Source organism: Stegodyphus dumicola, chromosome 1 (genome assembly GCF_044657685.1).
Source record: "Stegodyphus dumicola isolate Sdum_Otavi_A_Nest chromosome 1, ASM4465768v1".
Taxonomy (NCBI): Eukaryota; Metazoa; Arthropoda; class Arachnida; order Araneae; family Eresidae; genus Stegodyphus; species Stegodyphus dumicola.
The window spans coordinates 81,701,730-81,727,642 of NC_140768.1; the positions used below are offsets into that span (position 1 = coordinate 81,701,730).

The 25,913-nt window shown below is 33.3% G+C and overlaps 2 protein-coding genes across 4 annotated transcripts in view; one reads left to right on the plus strand and one right to left on the minus strand.

Annotated features, from left to right (window-relative positions):
* LOC118191660 (uncharacterized) overlaps positions 1-13,976 on the plus strand; it is a 147,385-nt gene extending 133,409 nt beyond the window's left edge. For 2 of the 3 annotated variants that reach the window (XR_004758638.2, XR_004758636.2), the window contains exon 2: positions 13,611-13,976. The gene's annotated coding sequence lies outside the window, so the exon portion shown is untranslated. Of the gene's footprint in view, positions 1-7,927; positions 8,129-13,610 lie in introns of those variants that run through there. The other variant, XR_004758637.2, reaches the window with a different exon arrangement.
* w (eye pigment precursor family transporter white) overlaps positions 1-24,619 on the minus strand; it is a 105,235-nt gene extending 80,616 nt beyond the window's left edge. Inside the window, exons 1-2 of the mRNA XM_085816988.1 lie at positions 24,488-24,619; positions 9,865-9,967 (exon numbers count right to left, since the gene is read on the minus strand). Of these exons, the coding sequence (XP_085673114.1) occupies positions 9,865-9,954 (90 nt within the window). The 5' untranslated portion in view covers positions 9,955-9,967; positions 24,488-24,619. The remainder of the gene's footprint in view (positions 1-9,864; positions 9,968-24,487) is intronic.
* Positions 24,620-25,913: the final 1,294 nt, after the last annotated feature.

Consider the following 25,913-nt stretch of genomic DNA (forward strand, 5'->3'; position numbering starts at 1 on the left):
AAACACTTTGCATGATTCAGCAGTATTGCCTGTTTTGCATTTTGAGATTGTCAGAGTAAAAATTGCACGTTGTATTGCTACATTGTTTCTGATAAGTACAGACATAAGCCAGATATATAGATATATACTATTCAGCTATTAAAAAGTTGAAGGAAAGATGAAATGCAAAAAAAAATCTTGGTCTGTTTAGCATCTTCAGTTGCATTTTCTGATTCATTTATTTCTGATCATTTAGAAACATTTTTCGCCGCTACGAGTCTTTTTTTAGTATTATATTTTAAAGAATATTGAGTTAACTTATTTTCAAATTTTTTTTTATAAATCTTATTTTAAATTGACTGAGAATTAAAATGCTACTATGTGTTAAGTTAAAAGTAATTAATTTAGAAGGACCATGCTTGTGATAAAAGTACTTTTTTCCCTTTAAGTGATAGATTTACTTTAGATTATTTCTTTATTTAGATACAATTAAGTAACTTAATGTTTCCTTGACAGGTGATGGAGTAATTGACGGATTATTAGATCTCCGTTCTCTCATTCAGTTATAAATAATTTACTAGTTATATAACTTCCTCCCTAAAAGAAGACAAAGTTAAATCGTCTTATTTTAAATTAAGTAAAACTGCTAGCTTTCATGTGTTCGAAAATTGTTTTTATCTACAATGAAACATTTATTGAAAGTTTAAAATATTATAGATGCTTTCGAATTTGGCTAATGAAGCAACATGTTGGTAAAATCACTTTTACTACTCAGTTTGCATACAAAGCTGCTTTTATTGTTACCAATCCAGAATTCGTACATTACACACTAACTCTCAGTATACTACAATAGTGTACGATAAAATGTAACATACGTATCGGAGTATCATGAGATACACATGTTACTTTTAATGTATTCTTCTTGTTAATTCGTGCTGTTAAACTAAACTGTTTTTAACTCGGTAACTTCTATTACTGTTGATTAATTTAGCATCCTAGCATAAATATTTTAAATAAAATTTCTGCACTGTTAAAACTGCATTGCTTTGATTTTGTACAGCCCGCTAGCGATCGAGCAGTAAATCGCTGAACACTGGTAGTTTGATCCGGGGCTCGTATCCTGGTGAGAGGAGTGAGTGCATGGGCGGTTCAATGGTTTTCCCCATATATACAGTGTATACGAGTCAGTTTCCCTTAGAAAATCCTCCACGAAGGCATCCTTCCCTTAGGTAGATAGCCCTCGAGTGCTTTGCCAAAATCAAATCAACTAAATTAATAAACCATTAAAACCATAAATTAGATTTCGAAGAGTATCCAGTTTAGGTAAAATGTTGAGTCAAATCCCTAGAAATTCTTTAGTAATGTGCAGCCTCAAGTAAAACTTTGTAACATTAATGAGCATACAGAGATACTTCAAAATCTTCTTCATTGCGAATAAGATATTTTCTTTCCCTCTATGCATAGAAGGCGTATTTATTTTTATCATAGTTTTGTCAAGATTTCGTAAGCCGGCAAATATCCCGAAGAAGGAAATAGAAATACGCCGCAGTGAGCCAACCTAGAGATGAATGAACAGTTATCCTAGTGTTTCCCGTTCGGCTTACCAACAGAAACGTAATATTGCTAAAATTCTTTTAATTACTCAGAAATTATATAATGTATGCATCATTTTACCAATCTCGAAAAAAAGTTATTCGTTTTCTAGTTATTAAATGATTTCAATGAGTAAAATCTGCACCTGTTGGTAAAGGATATTTCGTACGCTCCCCAATATTCGTCTATAGACTTATGTGCGCAAGCTATTATAGGTATTTAGTATATAAAATGAATGTGAGAGAATCTTTTCATTGTTTATTCATAAAAATATATTTTACACAATAAATAATTTGGAATTTTGGCGCTTTGATTCTACGTTTGTAGAAAAAGCATATGTCACAGGTGACAAATACTAAATGTAAGCATAATTGGATCAGAAACATACACAAGAATAACCGAAATGATTTTGCAAAATGTATTCTCCGCATTTATTGCAAGAATGTTTTTCCATTATGTGGATTACCCACCCTTATAACCGTTTCACCACCTGTAACAACCGAATAACAATTTTGATGGGCTTAACATCTCCAGCGCTAGAAAGCTGAACATTCCGTTTATTGAAATTTTGAGTAGCGATCATTTTACTGGTAAATATTCTACACTTAAACGACCTGAGCATTTAACCGCAAATCTTTCAAATAAGCGTTTGATAAACTGTGTGCATAGATTATTCCGTCCTGAGGCTTAACATGAAGAGAGGAATTATGTGAGTTGCTGCGATTCTATGTGTGATTCTCGGACTGGATGTCTGTTTGTGAATCGTGATTCGGGGTAACGTTTTCGTTTTAACGTGATTCGGGGTAACGTTTTCGTTTAATACCGCATGCATACTTTGCATAGAAATTTTAATAGATACTTACAGTATATCCCAGCGTATAACGCGCATTCTTATTGAAAGAAATAAGATCGAAATTTAGGATTAAGCGTTACACTCCGGGTATAAAAATTATAGTTTTAAAAATAAGGAAAAATGAGTATACAAATTTAGATTTCTAAATGTACCTAAATGCTGTTTATTTAAAAGAAATGGCATAGCTTATGAACTTAAAAACTTTCATTATTCGATGAAATCGATAATGAAATTATTATCGAATGTGAAACGTTCGTCCATATTCGTCTTCTGTTATATCTTCAAGCACATCATCGAATTCTGTTTCATCTTCACCATCACTGTTACGTTGATCCATGCATAAATAATCATAATCCGTTCCATCTAGATTGTTAAATAAACTGCATTTTTAAGTGTAGCTTTTGAATTATCTCAGGTTATTCCTTATTTCATTCCTTGCTTATATTACCCATTTACACACTATGTCTAGACCGGCATGACGCATTTAGCCTCCCTTTGAAAAGATTTTTTCGCTTCTATCGTTTCGTATTCCACTGTCGATTAAAATTTTTTTTGAAGGCTTTAGTGATACACACATCATGAATTAAAATACATTTTTTACATTTCGGCATCGTCTTTCTTTTAAAAATAACTATGCGTTTTAATTTTGCCATCGTTTGCTAAGTAGGAAAGCAGTGCGGTGAGGGGAGATTATTCTTGACGTGTATTTTCATGTGTTTATTCCTTTCATTTTTTGGACCTGTATTTTGGAGATTTTTCTTGATGTGTATTTTCAGTTTTTATTCCTTTCGCATTAATTACTTTATTTATCATATCATATAAATATCATTGGTTTGATCTATTTGATTATGGCAAAGCAGTGTCGAGGGCTATCTGCCTAAGGGGAGGAATGCATTCGTGGAGGACTTCCTAAAAGAAACTAAATAAAACGGCTATGCAGCCAGCCCGTTCGCGGAATTCGAACCAGGGACCGAATTACAAGTGCTCAGCGGCTTTCCCGCTCGGCCGCTGGTTGACCTTAAAACATTGCTGAAGTTTCAACCATATTTCTAGTATGTGAGAATAAATAATTTTTTGCCTTCATAACTCAATAACATACTTCTGGAAATTTATCAGCTGGTTGTCCACATCTTTCGGAAGTGTTTGTGAAACTTTTTCCCCCTCGAACTAAATAATTCTCTGCCATAAATCGATCACACCAGCCCAAATTTACTTTAAAATTTTTACTTTCATCTGCTTCTTTTTTTCCCATTTTTAGGCAAATAAATATGCAACGTGCGCTGTTTCGTGTTACAATTAATCCATTCTGGCGACCTTTTAGGACCCAGTTAGCAACACTCTTTTCTAAATCATTTCATTATTCTTCATGCAGAGCACATTTATTGTGATTTAATTTTTATTCCAGTCTTTAATGGGACTTTCACAAATACCAAACATCCTTTCTGTAGCACGATTTCCATTTTCTTTCGCATATTGAATAACTTTGAATTTGAAACAAGCACTGTATTTGTTTCGTTTGGCAGGAGCCATATTTCCTACTAAAAGGAATACTAGATCAACTGTATTTCAATTAAATGCGGTTTACTAAATTCTTCAACATTCACTTAAAAATCCCAACTTTAAATGACCACGAAAAGAGAAAATATCTTAATTCCACGAATTCATTCGGGTCAGAAGAGCACTTTTATCTCAAATTATGCTCCCCTTTTTTCGAAATTTTAGATCGATATATGAACAACTGCATTGAATACAATCCACCCTCTACGAAGAATTATTTACGTCTTCAAGCATTTCATCCACATACATATTGTTCCTCTTGTCAGTTTCTTATACCATCGTTGAAAGTCTGGGGAAAATCTTCAATGAATGACTTCAAAAGACAAGAGCATCGCATATGTTTCTTTCGGGTTTCTTCGCAAAGAAAAGGGTGCGCGTTATACTGCAAAGATGCTTAAAAATTAAAAAGTGTAGTCTGAAATTACAGGTGCGAGTTATACGCCGGAATAATACGGTAATTAAATATTAATATGATAATCTATCTAATTAAATACTTCTTTATTTCTGCATATTTTTATTTTATAATTTTCTTATATTTTATTTTATAAAATACAGTTTATTTATCTACGACATGTAACTAGTTTTTCTCACTTGTGCATTATCATTACGTTCAACATAATGTTTGTTTCTTCTGTTGGGAAAATAAATATTTAAAGGAACTACTATATCTTCATTAGCTAACAAGTTTTGTGAAAGAAGTTACTGGACTATTTAATTTTGCTATATACCATAAAACCTCTATCTATGAAGTTTTGAAAGTTTAATGAAAATTATCATTACAGCAGAGATATCGTTAAATCGAGGATATTTATGCTACAAAAACACCAGGTTTAGGTTTCTACTACAATTAACAATTATCTAACTCGTTTTAAGCAAACACATATATACAATACAGCAAAAATATTACTTCAAAATATTCTTTAATACAGTATTTTAAGAAATTACTAGCTGTTACCTTAGCGAAAGTATTGAATGAGTTAAAAATAGCCTCTACTCTCAGAAGTTAAATTTCCCTAAATAATTTTTGTTATTGCAAATTTCATTACATGTATGATCTTTTCCATTTTTGCCTTAACAGCAGGAGGATTCCAGATCTACTTTCCGTTCTTAAATTTCCGAACCTGTTCATTAGTTCAACAACAGATGATTTTACATTGTGAATCATATTTTATGTGATGTTGCAACTTGAATCGTGATGAACGAAATTTACACAGCTAAACTATACTGTATTTCATTCACTTGTCACTCATATTTCGTCTATTTCTCTTGGAAAAACGCTTTAAACGTTGAAAATGAAAAAATTGGAGAAAAATATAACACGCACTACTTTAAAAAAGAATTTTTACGAAATATTTTCATAAATCAAGGAATTGTAGTGATATACAGGGTGCACCGTAAATGTTGCGACAAACTTCTAGGGGAGGTAGGATACATCGTAAGGATTAAGAATTGCATAGGAGCCTGTACCCGGAAATATCAGGGCTAAGTGGTAGCAGAGGTAGAAGATGGGAACAGAAGCAAGAGTGATTAATTTGAGACATTTATCGGACATGAATACAAATGGTGTACGATAGCTTAAATGTTACAACAGATGCTCGAAATTTGCACCATCAGACCCCAAACATGCCTGACACCGACGGACCATTTGAATGCCACGAATTATTTGATCTTTCTGGAGCAGGTTCTTCCCGATTTCCTTGAAACAATGTTCCACCAAATGTGAGGCGCAACATGTGATTCCAACTTGATGAGGCCACTACTCATTTTGGACTACTCATTTTAGCCATTTGAACAGATCATTCCCGCATCGATGGTTTGGGCGTAGTGGACCGGTTCCCTGGCCCCCACGCTCACCGGATTTATCGAACCTTGATTTCTTTTTGTGGGTACCATCAAAAGTGTCGTATATCACGATCCTGTTGTGTCTGAAATGGATCTCCTGGCAAAACTCGCCTACGCAGCCGCTACAATCAAAGAAACCCCCGGTGAACATGTCCAGCAATAAATAGTCCGTCGGTGTCAGGCATGTTTGGCGTCTGATGGTACAAACGTCGAGCATCTGTTGTAACATTTAAACTGTCGTATACCATTTGTATTTATGTCCAATAAATGTTTCAAATTAATCACTCTTATTTCTTTTCCAATTCCACCTCTGCTACCACTTACCTTTGACATTTTCGGGCATGGGTTTCTCTGCTATTCTTAATCCTTATGATGTGCGCTACCTCCCTTAGAAGTTTGTCGCAACATTTGCGGTACACCCTGTATAGGGAATAATTTGATATTGCATGTATGCGTTTCTACACGGACCAATGAAAATGAGTATTAAGTATAGGATATCGGTAAACTGGATTGGACAATGTTTACAAAATTTTAATAATCATGATATTTTTTTCGACTTTGAGCTTGCAGGAGTCGTGCTTGAAATATGCTTGTCATTTAAAATAAAATTTCGCCATGTATGCAACTCTGGATCTTATCTTCTTTAGATGACAAACCATCTACGTTGCAATGATTCCGTTAAAAATATCCCGAACTTGATTTGCAATCACTATGCAAGTAAAATCGACAAATCTCTTGCGTGAAACAAGGAATTTTTCAACAGTTGAGAGCAACGAAGTCTAAATCCCATTAAATGCTGGTTTACCGATGTTATTAAAATAAAATAAAAAGGACCAACGAGTCAAATTCTTTTGACTAATCCATTCCAATGTGTAGTAATACAAAAATACTCCAGTCTATGACATTTCAGTTTACTACAGATCAGTTCAATATTTAGAATTCTTTATTTTAATTTGGTTTTGCTGAGAAATGTGCACACATGTTTACTTTTCTTCAAATTTCCTTAAGTTATCAAAAAAAATAAAGACCTACGCCTTTACTAGTCTTATCTTTTTGAATAGAACATTATCACACCCTTATAACATGAACTAAAAATACTTTTTTGTTGTTCAATAAAAATAATGCAATTTTGCTCGATAAAAAAGTAGATAAAACGTGTACATTAAAAAAAAGAGGGGGACAAGGACGGGAAAGAGAGATAAATCGATTCATCACATAATCACAGCAGTTTTCTTGCAAACATGTAAACAGAAAAATAGTTGTAGACTTGACATTTAACATTTAAGTCCCAACGTACAGTCAAAGAAAGGCCATAACACCAATTTTTTTTTTTCAATTTTCTTTTTTGATAACCCATTCTTTGAAAACATAGTTCTCGTATCTTGAGATTTCGTAAATTTTAATTAAAATATTGAAGATATTTTATTTGTAAAGGAACAGAAAATATTACTCTTTCCATGAAACACCTGATTATGCATTTGAAATGTTTCCTTAAAAATATTATATACACCTTGAATTGATGATACCCATTCTGGGAACGAACTTTTGACCATATCAACTTAAAACTAATTGAATGAATTTGTTTTAGAGCAAACAAAACTTTAAACAGAAAAAAAAAAGAATATTTTAATTATTTCCCATTGCTTAAAATTACAGGATTTTAAAAGCTTTTAAGAAAAAATAGAAAATAAACAGCGCTGGCTTTGTCTCACTTCAGGCTTTCCCAGATGAGGCGTTTCTGAAAATCGTCTTATTTCGGTCTCTTAGTATGAAGTAGATAAAAAAGCTTCCATTTCAGCCTTACTTATTCAAAAGCGATGCTAATGTAAAAACTTGAAGGGCAAGCGACTGTGCAATAAGTATGAATGATTTCTTCACTCTTTAAATTTCGTATTTAAACACTATTTAGATGCACGTTAATGTCGTTAGTAGTAATATATAATATAGTATGAAAATATTTTTAAGAAATTAGTAATACGTAGCAAAGCACATGTTATCATTTCGTCCAGCCTTTGTCTTTGGACATTTGTCCCCAATCGTAACCGTATCTGCGCCAAGTATACTGAAAAGAAAAAACGGCAAGGGGAGGGAAGGCCGAACTGTCACTCTTTATAATTTTTTTTTATATAAAAATCTGCAGAAGGAAAGAAAACGTAAGGACTGGCACGATTTTTTATCAACTCCCAAAAGCCTGAAGAGAGAGAAGACTTGCCACTTGGAGAAAACCTGAAGTGAGAAAGGATGAAGTGGAGTATTAAGAGTAATGCTTATGCATTAAAAAGAAACGAAATGGTTGAATAACAGGTAAATAATATATTACGTTAGAAAGGTTTTTTCAATAATAGAAAAGTGCTGCGAATGTTCATAAAAATTATCAGCTGGATATGTTATAAATATCAAATGTTTTAAAATTATATCATTTAGACAAATTATGAAAATAAAATTAAACTAAAGAGACCTTCAATGGTCATGAATGACTTAAACGCTATTGGTTAAATTTTTAAATTAAATTTAGATTGGAAGACAATGGTGTCAGTAATGGCTGTTGGTTATTAGTGACCTAGAGGCTGTCTCCTCTGCTCAGTTAATGGGTCACTAGTGTAGAGTGCTTTGATAATTTAAAAGACATTTTAAATATAAAATTGAACCAAAGTACATCAAGAATATCCAAACTTATGGTTTTGGATGTCATATGGCTACTGGAAGTCACCTCACAAATCAGTGGCGTGAGGCAACGCAGTAAATTTAGAAGAGTTTTATACATAAAATTAAATAGACGGTATAAAATTAAATGGAAGGATACCGTTGACCACCATCAAACCAATGGTCACCTGTGACCAAGTAAGCAGCTGGTTTACTGGTAACCTATGAATTTCAAATCACTAGTACAGAGTAATGCTTGCTTCAATAACAATACTTGACAGTGCAACTGGAAACAATTTAGATAAACATAAACATTTATTTAAACAGCATAATGTAAACAGCATATTTAAACAGCATATTTAAACAGCATAATGTAACGTAACGCAACAGTGAGATAACATAATACTCCATATACGCATACTGTATGTATTTATTTTTTAAAAAATCAATATTTTTATTTAATTTTTGAGAACGATTAACTATTTATCGAAATTCACTGCATATTTTTCGAAATACTATTTTATTATTGTATTCAAATTCCTTTGAACGACGAAACGCAACAGAGTTTTCATAGAAGTCACTGCTGTCTAGGGACTACTGTGGTGTGGTGTGGTGGTGTATTTAATTATGGCAAAGCACACTAGGGCTATCTGCCTAAGAGGAGGGATGCCTTTCGTGGAGGACTTTCTAAGGGAAACTGGCTCGTATACACGTTACACATGGGGAAAACCACGAAAACACCCATGCAGCCAGCCCGTTCGCGGGATTCGAACCTCGGACCGAACTACCAGTGTTCAGCGACTTTACCGCTCGGCCGCTGGTGGGCCCTCTAGGGACTACTGTAATTGACAGTGTCTTCTTCGCTTTATTTTCAGTGTGACTCTGTAGATTTTTCTGTTTTTGTGATATTTGAGACGATATCCGCATCACTGAAGGAATGAAAGCCCGACTCAGTCGAATCGCAATCGAACCATTCCGCATTGATTTCCCAATCGACATTTTAGAAGAATTTTATATTTTCAATTTTTTTAAAATACAGCTTCAGTTATTACCCCGACTTCTTTAAATTTAGATAAATCTCTGACTATTATATTAGAAAGAATCTTTCTTTATGATCGTATCAATGTTATTGGGTTTACTTTTTACTACTCTTGAGCATAACGTTGAGTGCGTGCGTAGATATTGTCACGTACGAAAAATCCGCAAGCCGGATAATCGGCACTCAGATACTGTTTGTTCTGGTACACTGTTTATCATATTGTTCTGGTATACAGAGTATGCTTGTTTGTTCATTTATTAAAATGAAAACAAATATTTATTTCCGACATAAATTATTCTTTTTTAAGGAATAAACTCTAAAACTGAATCAATAAAAAACCAGGGAAAAAATTACTTACTTTATTAATAGATGAGTAATTAGGTGTGGAAGATTTATTGGAGTCATCAATCAGGCTTTGCCTGTCCTCACTTCCTTTAGAGTTTATCATTCTCAATAAATCCCTAGAGGGGAAAAAAAACTGAAAGTGAAACATTTAATTTTTTTTTTTAAGTTCTAAGAAATATTTATTGCAGAAAACAGAATTTACTAAGCATTTGCTTTTTGTAAGATTATTTTCAGGCCCACGCCGAGAATAGGTGCGAGGTCGTGCGACGCATGACAGCGCCGAATGAAAAAGGCGCCGGGCAGTCATTAAAACAAGCAGTCCGTCTCGCAGCCTGCTTCCTGACAGGAAACTTCTTCTCTTATTTGAACACTTCACCTGGGGGTCAGCTCAGATAAAATCTGGAAAGCTACTGATTAGAATCTGTACCTAGGCAGTCTCGGCCACGGATGTTTTTGAAATCAGTCTTCACAAGACTGAAGTCATCGCTGGCGATGGCTGGTTCGGGCTCGACAGGGACCATATGGTACTGTCTTGTCCGTTCCGTTGATTGTGGTGGAGCTATATAGTCAGATATACATGATTGTCCGGGGCGAAACACCCCCGTCGGTAGCTTTGGCGAATTCAGCCTTTAAACTGCTTGAGGTTTCCAGTGGGCGCCTGGAGCCTCAAAACTGCATATTCATCCTTGGTTTCCCCTATGGGGCGCCTAAAGCTGAAGTCTATATACCATGACGTAGTGTTAGCAGGTCGGATTGGTGGCCTGGTCTGTCTGGCGAATTGTTTAAATGACTTCGTTCTGCTGTCTGGGGTTGGGGCTCTGTTGATGGTAGATGATTTTACCATCCCTCCAGGACGGGGCTTGGAATGCGAGTTGCTGAGTATTCCTGTGCAGCCTCAAGCTTCTCAGGTCTGAGTGCCCCTTCCTCCTAGCACACTGTTTTATTTGACCAAAAGGTTATAATCAGGGCAGGAGTTCGTTTCTGGTGTTCTTTTCTGTCTTATTCGAACGTGAAAATACGTGATGCCGATGCCTGTTACTAGAACCATGGAAGGTTAAGTTTTGTTAGGCTAAAAACTGAATGGCATAGATAATCCTTTCAATAACATCGCGCTAGTGCTTAGTTTTTTATATTAAATTTTGAAATTCCATATCAACAGGCTTATTCTTTCATAATCGTTCTAAGAAATCGGACCAAAGTTATAGATTCCGGAAATGTATTTTATATTTTTCATAAAGTTTCATGTGCTCATTTGAGTGGTTCCAGTCATTAAATTCAGAACTACTCAATTTTACGTTGCTGAAACTGTTAAAAATTTTGCAACAAAAATAATAAACAGAATTCTTTTCAGCAGAATTTAGCAACCAATCCCTTTTAACTCTTTCGTTGTTTGGCAAGATTCGACAAAAGTACATCTAAAAAAAAATTATGTCCATTTTTGTCTTTTGGGAAACTGAAACTGGAAACCAGGTTTTTGATAATATTCAGGACCATTTTCTATTAAGGCTTGAGCTTGGGATAGCAATATTGGACTTTGGCATAATCCGGAATCATAACGCACAGGTAAATGCGTGTCTACTGCAGAAATTATAGAAGTCATTAGTATTTCTTCTGTTTTTTCGACCGGCTGCATTGAAATTAAAATTAATTCCAGGGTAAAAACACTATATAATTTTTTCTGATTATCAGGTTCCTTTGGTACTTTCAGTGGTAGCTGAGGACATTGATGGACAACTCATGCTAATAGCGTCAGCTTGGGTATTCTCTTTGTTTTGGAAAAAATGAGTAATTTTAAAGTTCCCGTTTATTAAGTCCTACTCTTGCTTTCTTTTTCTTCATTAAATTCTGATACCTAGATAGTTTATTCTGTTCTTCTTTCGACATCTGAGGAAAAATGAAGACATAAAAAGTGGAAGTAAAAATAAAAGTAGAAAATAACTATTATAAGAACTATTACGTAAAACACTTCTTAAAAACACTCGGTAAGTCACTGTTGGAAATATTTTACCTTACTTCTGAAAAACTGAGTATATGTTATACCATCGCTGAGAAAATATATGAACTATTAGATCAACACCAAATAATTCAAGGAGGTTGAGATACTCTTTTGTTTATTAAAATAAATAAATATAACATAAATAAATTTAAAGTATGTATTTAAGACTTAATGACATAACGAAACATTTTCCTTCGGCTTTTCGTATAGCTAAGAATCAGAAATGACAATTTTTAATTTCAGGATACCTTGTATATTTTTACTTCACTTCAAATCTCAAATAGGTATATTTTAAATTCAGTGGTACGTCGTAAATATGTCAATCCTTTCTTCTCGAAAGGTAATAATTTTTGGATTAATAAACAAATGGTTCATGTAAAATAAATCGAGTAATTATGCTGAAAAGCTAACCTAAGTTTAACATAATATGTAACTGCACTTACCTTTTTTAATGTAGAATAACAAAAAGCAATCACCAAACAAAATCGCAAAAAAGGTAAATGATGCACAAATTAATACGATTGCAATAGTATATACAAAATAAGGATTAAGCAATTTGTCGAACGCGTCTATGGCTCCGGCGTCTACCCTTATATATGCATCGGCATCAGGTATTTTCGTTCACATATATTTGCAAGATCAGCTCAACTTATGTCAAAAGCTACAAAAAGCATTAACTGATAAAAATCAAAGTGATATAAATAGTATAGATCTTATGCATGAGCTGCAGTTCTTGCAAACTTTTGGAAAAATTGTAGCTTCGCCAGTTGAAACTCTAAGCTATATCACTATCAACAACATAGCGGTGTGCAGAAAATAATTTTGGATATATCCCTAGATATCAGTTTTGTGCCCTGTTGTAATCACAGTTTGAAACTTGTCGTAAACGACGCTAACAACAACTTATTCGGTGCAAACTTATTAGATGCCCAAATTAATGTATTCTTAATTTTAAGATAATAAATAGTGTTAAACAATATATTTGGCATCCAATGGTAGTGTATTATTTCGCTTAGCTTGCAGTGTTACTTTTTTTTATAACATAAATATATGTATCATTCTTCAATAAATATGTTCGAGTGGGGGTTTTAAAAAAGCACAAAATGTTGGCACATTTAGACAAACTGAAAGATAAAATATAATTTTTTTCGTTTTTCATATTATTATGCTAACAATACTTCATTTTAAGTGTTAACCATAAGCAGTTTCCTATTAACATTGTCACTGCATAAAGGCGCTCTCTAGACATTTGCACGACGGCGCATTTTTGTTAATTTTTTCGCATTCGTAAAGAATTAAATAAGAGTCAGCTTTCTTTAAAACGTCTCCACGAAGTCCTTCGTCTTGGCAGATAGACCTCGCATGCTTTGCCTTAGTTAAAATCGATCAATCGCTAATCTGGACTAAACAAGCAAAGAAAATCTCCATATGTGTATCAGTTGAATGTCATAATTCAAATCCTTTCTTGCACATTATTTCATTTATTTAATTTCTTTGTTTTAGTTAATGTAATATACGGTGTATTTCCTCAGACAGTCTTTCACGAAAGCATATCTTCCATCATCGGTACAATCCTCGCGGTGCTTTTCCTAATCAATTAACCAACGAATCATCTAATTCTTAATCTTGGTGCAATGTAGTAGTAACCCCGGTAATCCGAAATTTAATTTTTTAAAGCTACCAATGGTATTAAATAAGAGTTTCGTTATATGATGTTTGAGTATCGATGTAGAAAATAAATATGGAATTTTTTTCTTTTATAGCACAGCATGCACCAACCAGTATTCTACAGAAAGGTTTGGTTTCGGCTCAGATGAGTATGCAAAGAACACTAGGACTATGCGCCTAAGGGCAGAGATGCCTTTGTGGAGGGCTTTCGAAGGGAAACTGGCTCGTATACGCGTTACACATACGGAAAACCATGAAAACGCCCATGCAGCGGTTTTACAACTCTGCTGCTGGCGGGCTGTACAGAAAGGTATATACTTAAGTATTGCCTAAAGGGCATTGTTAACAATGGGCTATTCTCCTATGATGATGTCATTAAATTATGGCTTTTATAAAAATATTCTTGTTTTTAAAATGTAATTTACTTTCATCCTTAGTTTATTAAAATAATTGGCCTAAGAGATATATTTCTTATATTTAGAAAAAAATTACAGCGGCCGAAAGGAGCTGATGCTGTCTCGCTGTGGCGACGTCTTTTCAGAGAAAACTAGTTAATGGATAAGTTTTATAATGGGAAAGACCTAAAAATTATTTCATCATTCCTTTCTCTTTAGTAATATTACGTATGAAAATATTCTTATTTTGTTACTTGTAAAATAACATCCACTGCTCTTTGAAAAATGTTGTCCATGGACAACATTTTTCAAATAATATATACCATATGAGTCAAATATTTCAAACAATATATGGTATAACTGAAAAAGGGACAGAATGAATGACAGAATGGAAGGTTGAATTTCAAAATGGCAACTTGTTGGATGAAGAAAACACGACTGCTTACTTAAAAGAAATGAACAATTATTATTATATGATGTTTCAAAGAATGACAACATTGGAAATTAAACTGAAACGTTATCCCACATTAAGAATAAGAATTTAATTCATACTAGAACCGGTCCGGACAAATTATATTCTTTGGATTATGGCAAAGTACAAGAGAGTTATCTGCCTGAAGAGACAGATGGCTTTGGAAGGTATGTTTTAATGGAATCTGCTTCTTGTTCATGTTACACGTTCGGAAAACTACGAAACCTTCCACGCAGCTAGCGTATGCGGCGAGATTTGCACACGGGTCGAACTGTATAAGTGCTTAGTGATTTTATCCCTCGGTTGCTAGTCGGATACTTCTTCGGATTGTCATATAAACAACTAAACACATGAGGTATTGACTTCCATTTTACCGCATAACTCTGAGAAAAATTTTGAGATTTTAGAAAACATTAACCATATTTCAGTACATCTGATAGTGTCTTGTCAATTAAATACTTGCAAACCTGAAATTGGAATGTATAGAGCTGCAATCAGATTTCTACTTTTTTAATGCATGAATTATCATATCCATTTTAAATAAAAGTTTATTGAATAGAAACCTTTTTTTTTTTTTTTTTTAATTTTATTTTCTATCTTGTAGTCCGAATTCGCGTTATCAATAAAAGAAATGAATAGCTAATTCGTCATTAAGTGCGTGAAGATATGGAATTCAAAAGCAGTTTTTTGACGAAAAACGCTTTTTCCCTCCTCGCCTACTTCAGATTGCGACACATTTAAAAAAAAAATGTAGAAAATCGCCCAATTAACATTTTTTTATCATTCTTATTTTAATAGAGACCGGAAAGTTTGCTTTATAATTTTTGAAAATTTAAAAACTTTATATCCGATATATTTTTAGGTACTGAAATGGTACTTACGTATTAACGCAAATACAGCACAGTCTGGTGGCTTTTTATAGATGGAGAGGTAAAACTTACTTATCGGGTGTAAGTTGGCGATCTTCACGAAATTTTTTTAAAAACAATGGCGGTCTATCGATAATTATCATAAGTCAACAACCATTATCAAGTGCAAATTATTAAATAAAAATTATATGATACATTAAGTTTTTTTCCTTTCCTAATGCTTTTAACGCTGTTCTCCCCACTTACACAGAAGTCGGTTTTCGCTTTAAAAAACATCAGAGAGTTATAGAAACTCGGCATTGCGCACAGGCTATCGACCAAATGTAAACTCATCATAGTTCCCCTTAATGATTTGTGACAAAATACTACATTCTTTCAGAACTTTTACCGCAGTGTATTCCATTGCTGACAAATTTGACAAAAGATATTTCAAAATTGAGTTGAAGGTAAAAAATATCACTGTTTATCTATAAAAACCGTTTGAACTTGGAATACAAGAAGAAGACCGCATATGAAAATGGCAACGTTACTTAACTAAAGGATTCTTATGAATGTAGCTGTCTCAAGAATGTTTATGTGCATGGTTGCCGGAGTCCATATTCGGAAAATCTGGCGAATTCAATCATTTAAGTGATTGCGATCATACGTAAGTATCGTTGAAATTTTGAAATCATAACGTCAAATAACCTAAAAAATTGAGCGATTTCCAGAAATTTTCCCAAAATTCGGAAGTAAAATTATAATTTTCATACAAGTTTTATTGGAAAGACTTTTTTCCACTCTATTCAATGATGCATGTAGTAATTTTCTAATACTTTTAGTTCGTTAATTAAACGAAGATATGTTTAAAAAATCGCTTAAACACGAAATAAAAAAAATCTAAATCGAATTTTGAAAAATCACTTCACTGCATTGCATTGTCATCGACAAACAGTGCGTGTACAAAATTTGAATTCAGTAGCTTATCAGGATGTAAGTTAAAAATCAATTACAAAATTTCACTCACAGTAAAAACTATGAGTGAGCTAAATAAAAGGTCATAAAAGTAGCTATAATTTTATGGAAGTCTAAAAATTTGGTTTACGTTACAGACATGCGTACGCACACATGTCAGTATTGATTATATACATGATTGTTGAAAAATCTGGTCAGATTATTATATGATATGATTAACCGTGAATTAACATAATTACAGAAACTTCCAATGTAGAAGTGAGCCGAGTGTCTGCAAGAAATAAAAGTGGAATTGATCAATATGTTTTCTGATACGAGTATCTTTTGAAGTCATTTAAAAGTGCCATGATCTTCTGAAAAAGTAAAGGAAAACTTAAACAGAAATAAATGTTCAAAATATATTTCAAAATCTTCGTAAACAGGGCATTAATGTTAGTTGTCTTAAATAATTATAAAGTTAAGTTCTGTAGGTGTTGGAAATGCCGAGAGATTAAAATGAGACATTTCCCCAACTAAACAGCATACTGTCAACTAAACAGCAATAATCAGAGGACTAGTTGTTTGATTAGCCAGAATTTATTTTATTTATTTTTTTTTTTGAATAAATGGCTACTAAATATGACACGCGGTCTTACAGAATCGACTGCATTGTAGTTTATAAGACAGGGAAGAAATCTTATGCAAAAATTCAAACATGAATGATCTTTGGCCCCTCAAAAAAGCATTGCAGTATAAATATCAAATCGCAAAGCGAAATGACTGAAATTTTAAAGGATAAAATAAATAAACGAACGAAGACAAATAAATAAAAATATAAAAATCAACAACGAACATATTCTAATCAACTCAAAGAGACAGAAAAAATAATTACTTTTATACTTTTTTCGCTAACATAAAATTTCATTCTTACATTTATTCAAATGAGCAAATGAAAGCGAATAATTTAAAATTAAGAAAAAGTGCACCTTCTCGTAGTATAATATTCTGAAACAATTGCTTTCAAAAGTTTAAAATTGAAAACCTTAAGCCTCATATGTATAAATGTTGCATATTAATGTATTAATTACATTATTAGCCGAAAGGGCGTTAACCCAGAAGCGCTATTAATTTCGTTTTGGCATTTTTAAAGAAATTTGGCATATTTAAAGAAATTACATAATGAAAAATCTGCATAAATATATGTATGTTTCTCGCATTGTGATACAACAACGGTACCTAAAGCCATCAAATTTTGAATAACATACGTCTCCACTCGAATAGGGGCATCTGGAAGTCCCAATTTGGAATTTGCTTTATTATCTATTTCATATTTTGTACAACTTTAACGAATATTTGATTAATAAACTGAACGATTTCAAAGCGAGCAATGGCAACACTGTAAACATTTTTATCTCCAGCGCGCGAGATTGTGTATCGGAAAATTTAAAGACATGCTTTTTTAAAATTATTCTGTGATATTGCTGTTCAGTTGAATTTTATGGAAGAACATGAAATTTAATAAATAAAGGTAACACACAAACGTTAAAAAAGTGCCCCTTTAGGCATAATATAAAATCTGAAAGCCTTCATGTTTTTTACTTCTTTGTACGAAGTAAAAAGGAAGTACAGTCGATTCCGCTTAATTGGGACACATCGGGACCGAGCATTTTGTCCCAATTAAGCGAATTTCACAGTTTTTTAAATAAATTTATTTGGTTTTGGAAACTAAGGCCAATAACCGGTAATAAATTAAACAATACATATTTTTTCAATAATTTTAATAAATGTATATTACAAATGGGAAAATTATGTATTAATATTTACCTAAAATTAATATGAATCTAAAATTCTAAATTAAAATTACAAAAATGAGTCAAGTGTAGTGTGTTTTTTTGTTTTTGTAGCATTTCTTTTCTACAAAATCAGCGCAGATATTCAGTGCGGATGCAGGGCTCCCTTCATTTCCTTCCTGCATAAAATAACGCTGTAACGTGACAATACATTTTTTTGCTTCCTGGTTAGTCACAGGTACAGGTGATTCATCATCATCATCGTCATCTTCGTCTAATTTTCCATGTTTTGATTTAATATCTTCTGCGAATGAATCCTCACAGTTCTCATTATCATCGTAACATGGTGAATTGTTATTTATTGTTGAAAATTCTTCGTAATTAATACAAATAGGAATTTGCAAAGTATCCTCATTTTCTTCTTTGCTTAAATTTTCGGAAATTTCTAGGGGTTTAAAGCCACAATTAGTAAAACAGTTCTGTATTGTAGTGGCTTTTATAGCTCGCCAACTATCAGCGACAAACTGTATTGCTTGCAAAAGGGAAATTTTTTAACTTATCTCTCTGGCTGTTGTGGAAGTTGTTAATAAATTTTCATCAATGGATTCTAATATGTAATTAACCAATTTCCCACGATACAAAGTCTTAAAATTTTTTATTACCCCCATGTCCATTGGTTGCATTAAAGATGTGGTATTAGGAGGAAGAAATTCCAGCTGTATATTTTGTAGATTGTCTAAATGAGGGTGTGCCGCACAATTGTCAACAATCAGCAAAATTTTTCTTTTTTTATGTTGTAAATTTCGGTCCCAACTAGTAAGCCAATTTCGAAAAATTTCAGAAGTCATCCACGCATTTTTGTTTGCATGGTACTCCACTGGTAAACCCTCCATGCTCAACCCCTTAAAGCATCGAAGTCTAGCACTTTTTGCTAGGATCAGTAGCTTTCGCTTGTCAGTACCTGACATATTTGTACAGCATAACACAGTAATTCGGTCCATCGCCTTTTTATAACCAGTCAGTGCAATGTGTTTATAGCATAAGGAACCGTCTGGCGTAGCACGATAATAGATGCCGGTTTCATCAGCATTGTAAATGTCATCACAAAAATTCTCTAAGAAAGTAGGAATTTTCGTAGTTTTCCACTGTTCGAAACTTTCCTGGTCGGCACTGCCCTTTTCACCGTGCGCTTTTTAAAATTTAATGTTGTGTCTTGTTTGCCATCGCGATAACCACCCGTCAGTTGCTTTGAAATCATTGCGGCCCAGTTTTTTAGCTAACTCCTCTGACTTCGCCTTCAATATCGGGCCATTGATATTTACGCCTCTGCCACTAATAATAAAAAACCATTGATCTAGTGCTTCTTCGACGTCTGGATCCCTTCCCTCGCGTTTCCTTTTGGATGTTCCTGCTTGTCCTTGTAAAACCAATTCCTTACGCAGTTGACTTTCTTGTCGTAAGACACGCGATATGGTAGATTTTGGTAGATTTGGTAATACATATTTATCTCAGCGAGCCGGCGATAACTTGCATTATGTGGCTGGCTTTTTATTTTATCTAGCAACGCAATTTTGCTAGAAAGTGTCAAATCATTTCTTGGCATTTTGGCAAGGGTTAAATTTTTGAACAAATTTTTGCACTGTTCACGCGCAATGTGTATTGTGAGTGAATAAATATGCAACAATCGAAAGAGTCGTCACGTACGAGGTGTAATGGTAACTGAATAAGAACGCCCTTGCGCTCGCCTGTGATGCAACGCATACACAATCAGCTGTAAGGCAGCGCATGCGCAATAAGCTGTAAGACAACGCTCCGTAACAAACTCGTAATATGTACTGTGATCTTTAATTTACTGTCCCAATTAAGCGGAATGTTGTCCCAATTAAACATGTAAGTTTTCTATTGGCTTCTTAGTTTGGTATCTGTTCTTTGAGATTAGTCCCAAATAAGCAGCTGTCCCGATTAAGCGGTTTCCCAATTGAGCGGAATCGACTGTATTGTAATCGCGAGAAGTTTCAGGCAGCATATTTCAACGAAAATATCCATTTCGACCGCTATCGAATGCAATTTAACGATGTTTTTGCGTGATATCTGTACGTAAGAACAGGATAAAAGACTCGTGTCCTCCAAAAAAATTATAAAACTGCTTTAAAATGAATTCTGAAGAGAATTTTTCTTGGCGTCTGTACGAATGTATGTACGTACGTATCTCGCATAACTCAGAAACGAGTAGCCTCAGAACGTTGAAATTTTGTATATAGGACTGCTATAACACGTAGATGTGCACCTCGTATTTTGGTTGCAATCGGCCGCGCCAAACGTATATAAATATATTTATATATATATCCACTCTGTTACCCGGCTCAGTGATCTCAGTTTCTTTACTCTTATATGTTTGTAAATCGTACATTTTTTGCTTTAAAAATGATTGAATTATGTTGTTCTTATCTTCCGGTTAAGGTTTTTATGCCTTTAGTAAATCTGTGTGCAATATTTTTAGAATTATCAACAATTTTAAAGTTATTTAAGTGCCGCAAGCCTAATAATTTTTTTGGCGGCCATTGCTTGTTTACATTTGAAACAGCAGACTAGTGGATTTGTTGCCAATCTAGAAAAACTTAGCTTCGCAACAACAAAGATAACGCCTTCATTTATTATTGCGAATTAAATCATGCTTCATCCTTTCTGGAATTTTTTCGAGAAATAAGTGTTTACTTCGTAATTTTTAATACAGATATTTTGAGATTTTATGTATTTTTGCCTTCTCGCGAAGTGAGAATTGAATTAATTGAATGAGAAATACTCAATCGTCTGTGAAAAACTGTTTCTTTTTTGTTTTGTTTGCTTAATTTCTTTTGTACATCATCCTAGCTTTATTATGATATTTGAATATTTGTGGCAACGATTAGATAATTTTATTCTTTAAATGATATAAATTTTATCTAGCGCCTAATTTATATCTAGCGCCAGAGTGTCGCTATGGTAAACAAATAGAGAGAATTTTAAAGAATGCATTTATTCTATTGTGGTTTATGCGCTGTCGGCGAAGTAGATTTATTTATTCTTTAAATGATATAAATTTTATCTAGCGCCTAATTTATATCTAGCGCCAGAGTGTCGCTATGGTAAACAAATAGAGAGAATTTTAAAGAATGCATTTATTCTATTGTGGTTTATGCGCTGTCGGCGAAGTAGATTTATTTATTCTTTAAATGATATAAATTTTATCTAGCGCCTAATTTATATCTAGCGCCAGAGTGTCGCTATGGTAAACAAATAGAGAGAATTTTAAAGAATGCATTTATTCTATTGTGGTTTATGCGCTGTCGGCGAAGTAGATTTAATAAGTTTTAATTAAATCTACTTCGCCGACAATCCAATAAGTTTAAATGAAATGCAAGAAAAAATGCGTATAATTTAATATAATTTAATATTCCGTACAAGGAAGTCATGTGGTGTACACATCAGATTTTTTTTTTATTAAGCTATTCAAAAAAAAAAAAAAAAAAAAAAAAAAATACTAGTTAAAGTCTTTCTGTTGTATTTCTGAGTATGATAACACTTTCATTTATTGCATTCGTTCAGAATGATATGCAAATCCATCTTACGATATTTCAATGAAGTGAATTTGCTTTGTCATAAAGTGAGAGTGATAAAAGTGAGATAATGGAAATTTCTTCAGCGGATAGAAAGGAAAAGGAGAAGCGAAAGATTACTGGATTATATAAAACGATAATATTTCCGTTGTATAATGCTTCTTACAAACCTCCGACATTATGGAATGTATTCTTCGGAGAGTTTTTAAACTTAGAACACTCATTTTTAGTTAATATCATGAAAAGTATATGGACTGTTAATTAAGAAACATAATAATACGCTAAAATAGTTTTTAATAGAATTAGAAATCGAAAACTTTTCTCTACAGAAAGTTATAAACTTAATTTACTATTGCATTAATGTATAATACTGATATTAACAAAATTAATGAATAAATAAATAATGTCATTGTTGTTGCTTATGCTCACTTGTCCGACTTAGTCAGCCCAAGCCCACGAAATTTGTCGTGGCAAGGAGCGCTAGAATACGCCTGCCGTTGGCAACAACCTTAAGCACCATTCAGGGGACAGTGCGATTTAGCTCAGTCCCGCATCCAATTTTGATGAATAGCACCCCGGGGGGGACGGGTCCGAGAGTTTCCCACTCTTCTCCCCTTACACCAAACCACACGAGAGGACTTTGGACTCGCCGCATATTCAAAATTCTGCCATGCCGCACCGATACTATACATTTACAAACATCCATGCCTTTCTCTGGGACTCGAACCCGGGCCCTTCGGCACTGCAGGCAGCGACGTTAACCAGGATACCGGTTGGGCGGCTAAATAACCCATGGAATTAACAATCACAAAATAAAAAATTAAAATTTTACAACGCCAATATACTTACTTAACAGGCTAAATAGTACATTTTGTGATAGTTTTTATATAATTCATTTAATACAGTTCAAGAATTTAGATTTTGACGTTTTATGTTTGACTGTTTCTGCAATGAAGTATGTATACATCTTTCACTATGCATATGTAATTAGAAATTCAAGATATGCTACATACCAAATTCCTAATTTTATGTGCTAGAAATGATGTAATACTTTACTTGCGATACGGTAACAGTATTTAAAGTCTGTAGCGTTTAAATACAGTATTTAACACTAAGAACGAAGAGTGAATAATATGAAGAGACCTGCAAAATATCTGTTCTTTACATTCTTTGTAGACATCTCCTTCTTATTTGCAGTTTGGAATCACAATGTCAACATGAGAGTTCAGTTTTTATTACTTTTTTCGCAATTTTTGTCTTTCAATAGCTACGGCAAAGTAAAATCGAGAGGGTGCCTACTTGAAGAACCTTTATCTTTTTGGAGGACTTTCTAACAAAAACTGGTTCGTTTTGCTAATGCATATAGGGAAAAACTAACGCCAGTTCTCCAAAGTCCAACTACTAGTGTCCAGGTGCTCTATCCAGTCAGCCACTTCTTATTCTGTAAATGCAGTTTGGTCACCGAAAAAGTAAATACTGCATTTTGTATTATTTCGAATGAATGCGAAAGTTAAATAACATATTTTACAATATTGGTATGAGGCATGCTATGAAATAAATAAAAGCTTACTTTTAAATCTATTGAACATCAAGAAATAGAAAGAGCAGATTACTTGTCGATTTTATGGAGTCTGATTATAAAAATTTGTTAAAATTTACAGCTTAAACCTAGCAAAACAGAAACGAGGCATCCAATTCAACATTTATAAATAAGGCGGAACTAAAGGCAGTACTTAAATATATTCAAGATTCTATAGAGACATATATACTTACAATTCTATTTAAAAAAGCAAGAAAGAAATTATTGTTTACATTAAGGATGAAAATTATTCTGATATATAAGAAATATTCTGACACAATTAAAATCAAGACATGAATCTTTTTTATACTTACGTTTACATTAGAAAACTGCATAAAAATGATAGAGGTATGAAATCATGTAATTCTAACGTAGAATTTGACAACATACATATCTACATGAAATTAATAACAAAAGTTAATAAAACTTTTTTATTTGCTATCACTTATATTTCTTAATTTACCCACTCCTGTAACAGGAGTATTACGCGAAAAGATTAAAGTAATAGTGTACCCCAAAAGAAAATGTTTTAAAGATATTATCTTTAGATTTCTTAAAAAAGTGTTTTGATGCATCATCTGAAAATGCAAAATGCTCAACAGCCTAACTTTCACTTCATTCCGAGCAGCCCGTCAGTGGTTGAGTGGTTAAAAATTGCTGAATACTCGCAATTTGCCACGTATTCGAACTTAGGGAAACAAGTCAGTTGCATGGTTTATTTTTTTGGTTTTCCGTATGAGCAGGGAGAATACGAGTGAGTTTCCTTTGAAAACTCCTTTGCTAAGACTCCTTTCCCTTACACAGATAGCCCTCATGTGCTTTGCTATAATCAAACTACCTAACCATAATTAAAAAAAAAAAAAATTATAAACTGTATTTCTAAATTAAATTAGAACTTTCCTGAATGTATGTTTTTAAATACTTTCAGCAGCGAGATGCACTTTTTTTGAAGGATGATTAAAAGACCTAAAAGACCAAAGAAGTGCAAATTACTCTTTACTTACTACTTATTTTGCAAAAAGGTTCAGGTCATAAACTCTGTGGTTTTAGAGTAATATCTGATCAACAACTTGTCAAGAAACAAATGCAAGAATCTAATTTCAGGGTCATTCGAAAAATGTTTCACGTATGAATTATTTCGAGTTAAAGAAATCTGATTTATCGAAAAAAGTTACAACCACTTTTTGATAAATTTTGCATGTGATAACCTTGCAGTTTGATTTATCGACAGTACCAAATTGTGGAAATTCGAATAATTATTCATTCTACTGCATAAATTTAGGAATAATAAATTTAAAGACGTAAGAATTTATAAAAACGTGATAAGTGATTACTTACCTTGGTTCAGATTTTCTACCTGGACGTAATATAAACAAAGCTTCAGGATAGCAATGTTTATATCAATTGTTGTGGATCAGTGAACCGCCCGTTTACAGCCGTTTATCACAGAATTTGCTTCAACATAAATTAATGCTTTTTGAGAAACAGTGGTTTAATGTCGAGAGATAATATTGCAGTATTGTGCTACTTTGATTGTTTCGACAAGTAGAAGAACCTAATTTATTTGATTAACGTGCGGAATAACGAAGATAAAGGTAAGATTTCGGTGCTAAGATTAAATCGGATAATTTAAACTTACAAATTGGTATTTTCCATTTCAACTTGTTACTTTATAAAAGACAGAAAAATTACCTCTTTATGCATCTTTATAATTACAAGATTAATTTGTAATGTAATACGAAAGCCTGAATTTAAATCGACACAATTATAAAATCTGTAGTTAATGTTGCTTTCAAATAAATCACTGTACAACTCTCATAACTCAATGCAAAATTAAGTAATTAATGCAAATTAAAAATGTGACAACTTTTTTTTATTTATAGACTTAATTAATTAGTGATTACTTTGGTAAATATATGCTACATTTATGTGCAATTACGAAGGAGTCGTCACACTGGATTTCCAAGGGAATGATTTATTTTCAACGGCAAAACACGTGAAGCTCTCCCATCAGAAGGGATCCTACCGTAGACGATATTTTGATGGACATTGGATTACGTTTAGGTAAGACATAAGAAAATGATGAAAATTCTTCGCAGTTATTGGGAATGAAATCTGGAAGGAAAATACTAGTGTTCTGTAATTTTGTTTTCTCTGCCACTGAATTTCTAACAAGATGGTCAACCTTGAACTTTCAGTTTTTCTTATATTGATTCATTACAAGGTTTGGCTAAAAAGTTTTAAGACTGAATATTATCTGTCTGAATAGCTCTATCTGCTTGAATGGAATTATGTGGTAAAAAATATATTGACTTTAGTCTGCTAATCGCGTTAGGATAAGTTGAGTTGTTGAGGAGAAAATGATCATTTGGTGTTTGCATGCTGTTTATGTTTGTAATGGAATCGTATTTGGAACAATTGTGCGATAAAGTTTTGTTCTAAAAGCTACAAAACTGCTAGAGAAACTCATCAAATGACGCAGAAAGCTTACTGCGAAGAGTGTTGCGCTCTAACATGGTTCTGGGATTTGGTAGATTTAGAGATGGTAGAGGTGACATAAAAGATGACGAAAGAATGGGACGTCCTCGTACAAGCCGAACTTGCCTGTTCATCGAACACTGTACTGCGTTAAATCAGGGTCGTTGATTAACGAATAAATTGCTTGCAGAACATTTAAACATTGATAAAGAAACTGTCCATGCAATAATTCGTGAGTATTTAGGAAAAACGAAAGTGTGTGCACGTTTTGTGCCCTACTCATTAG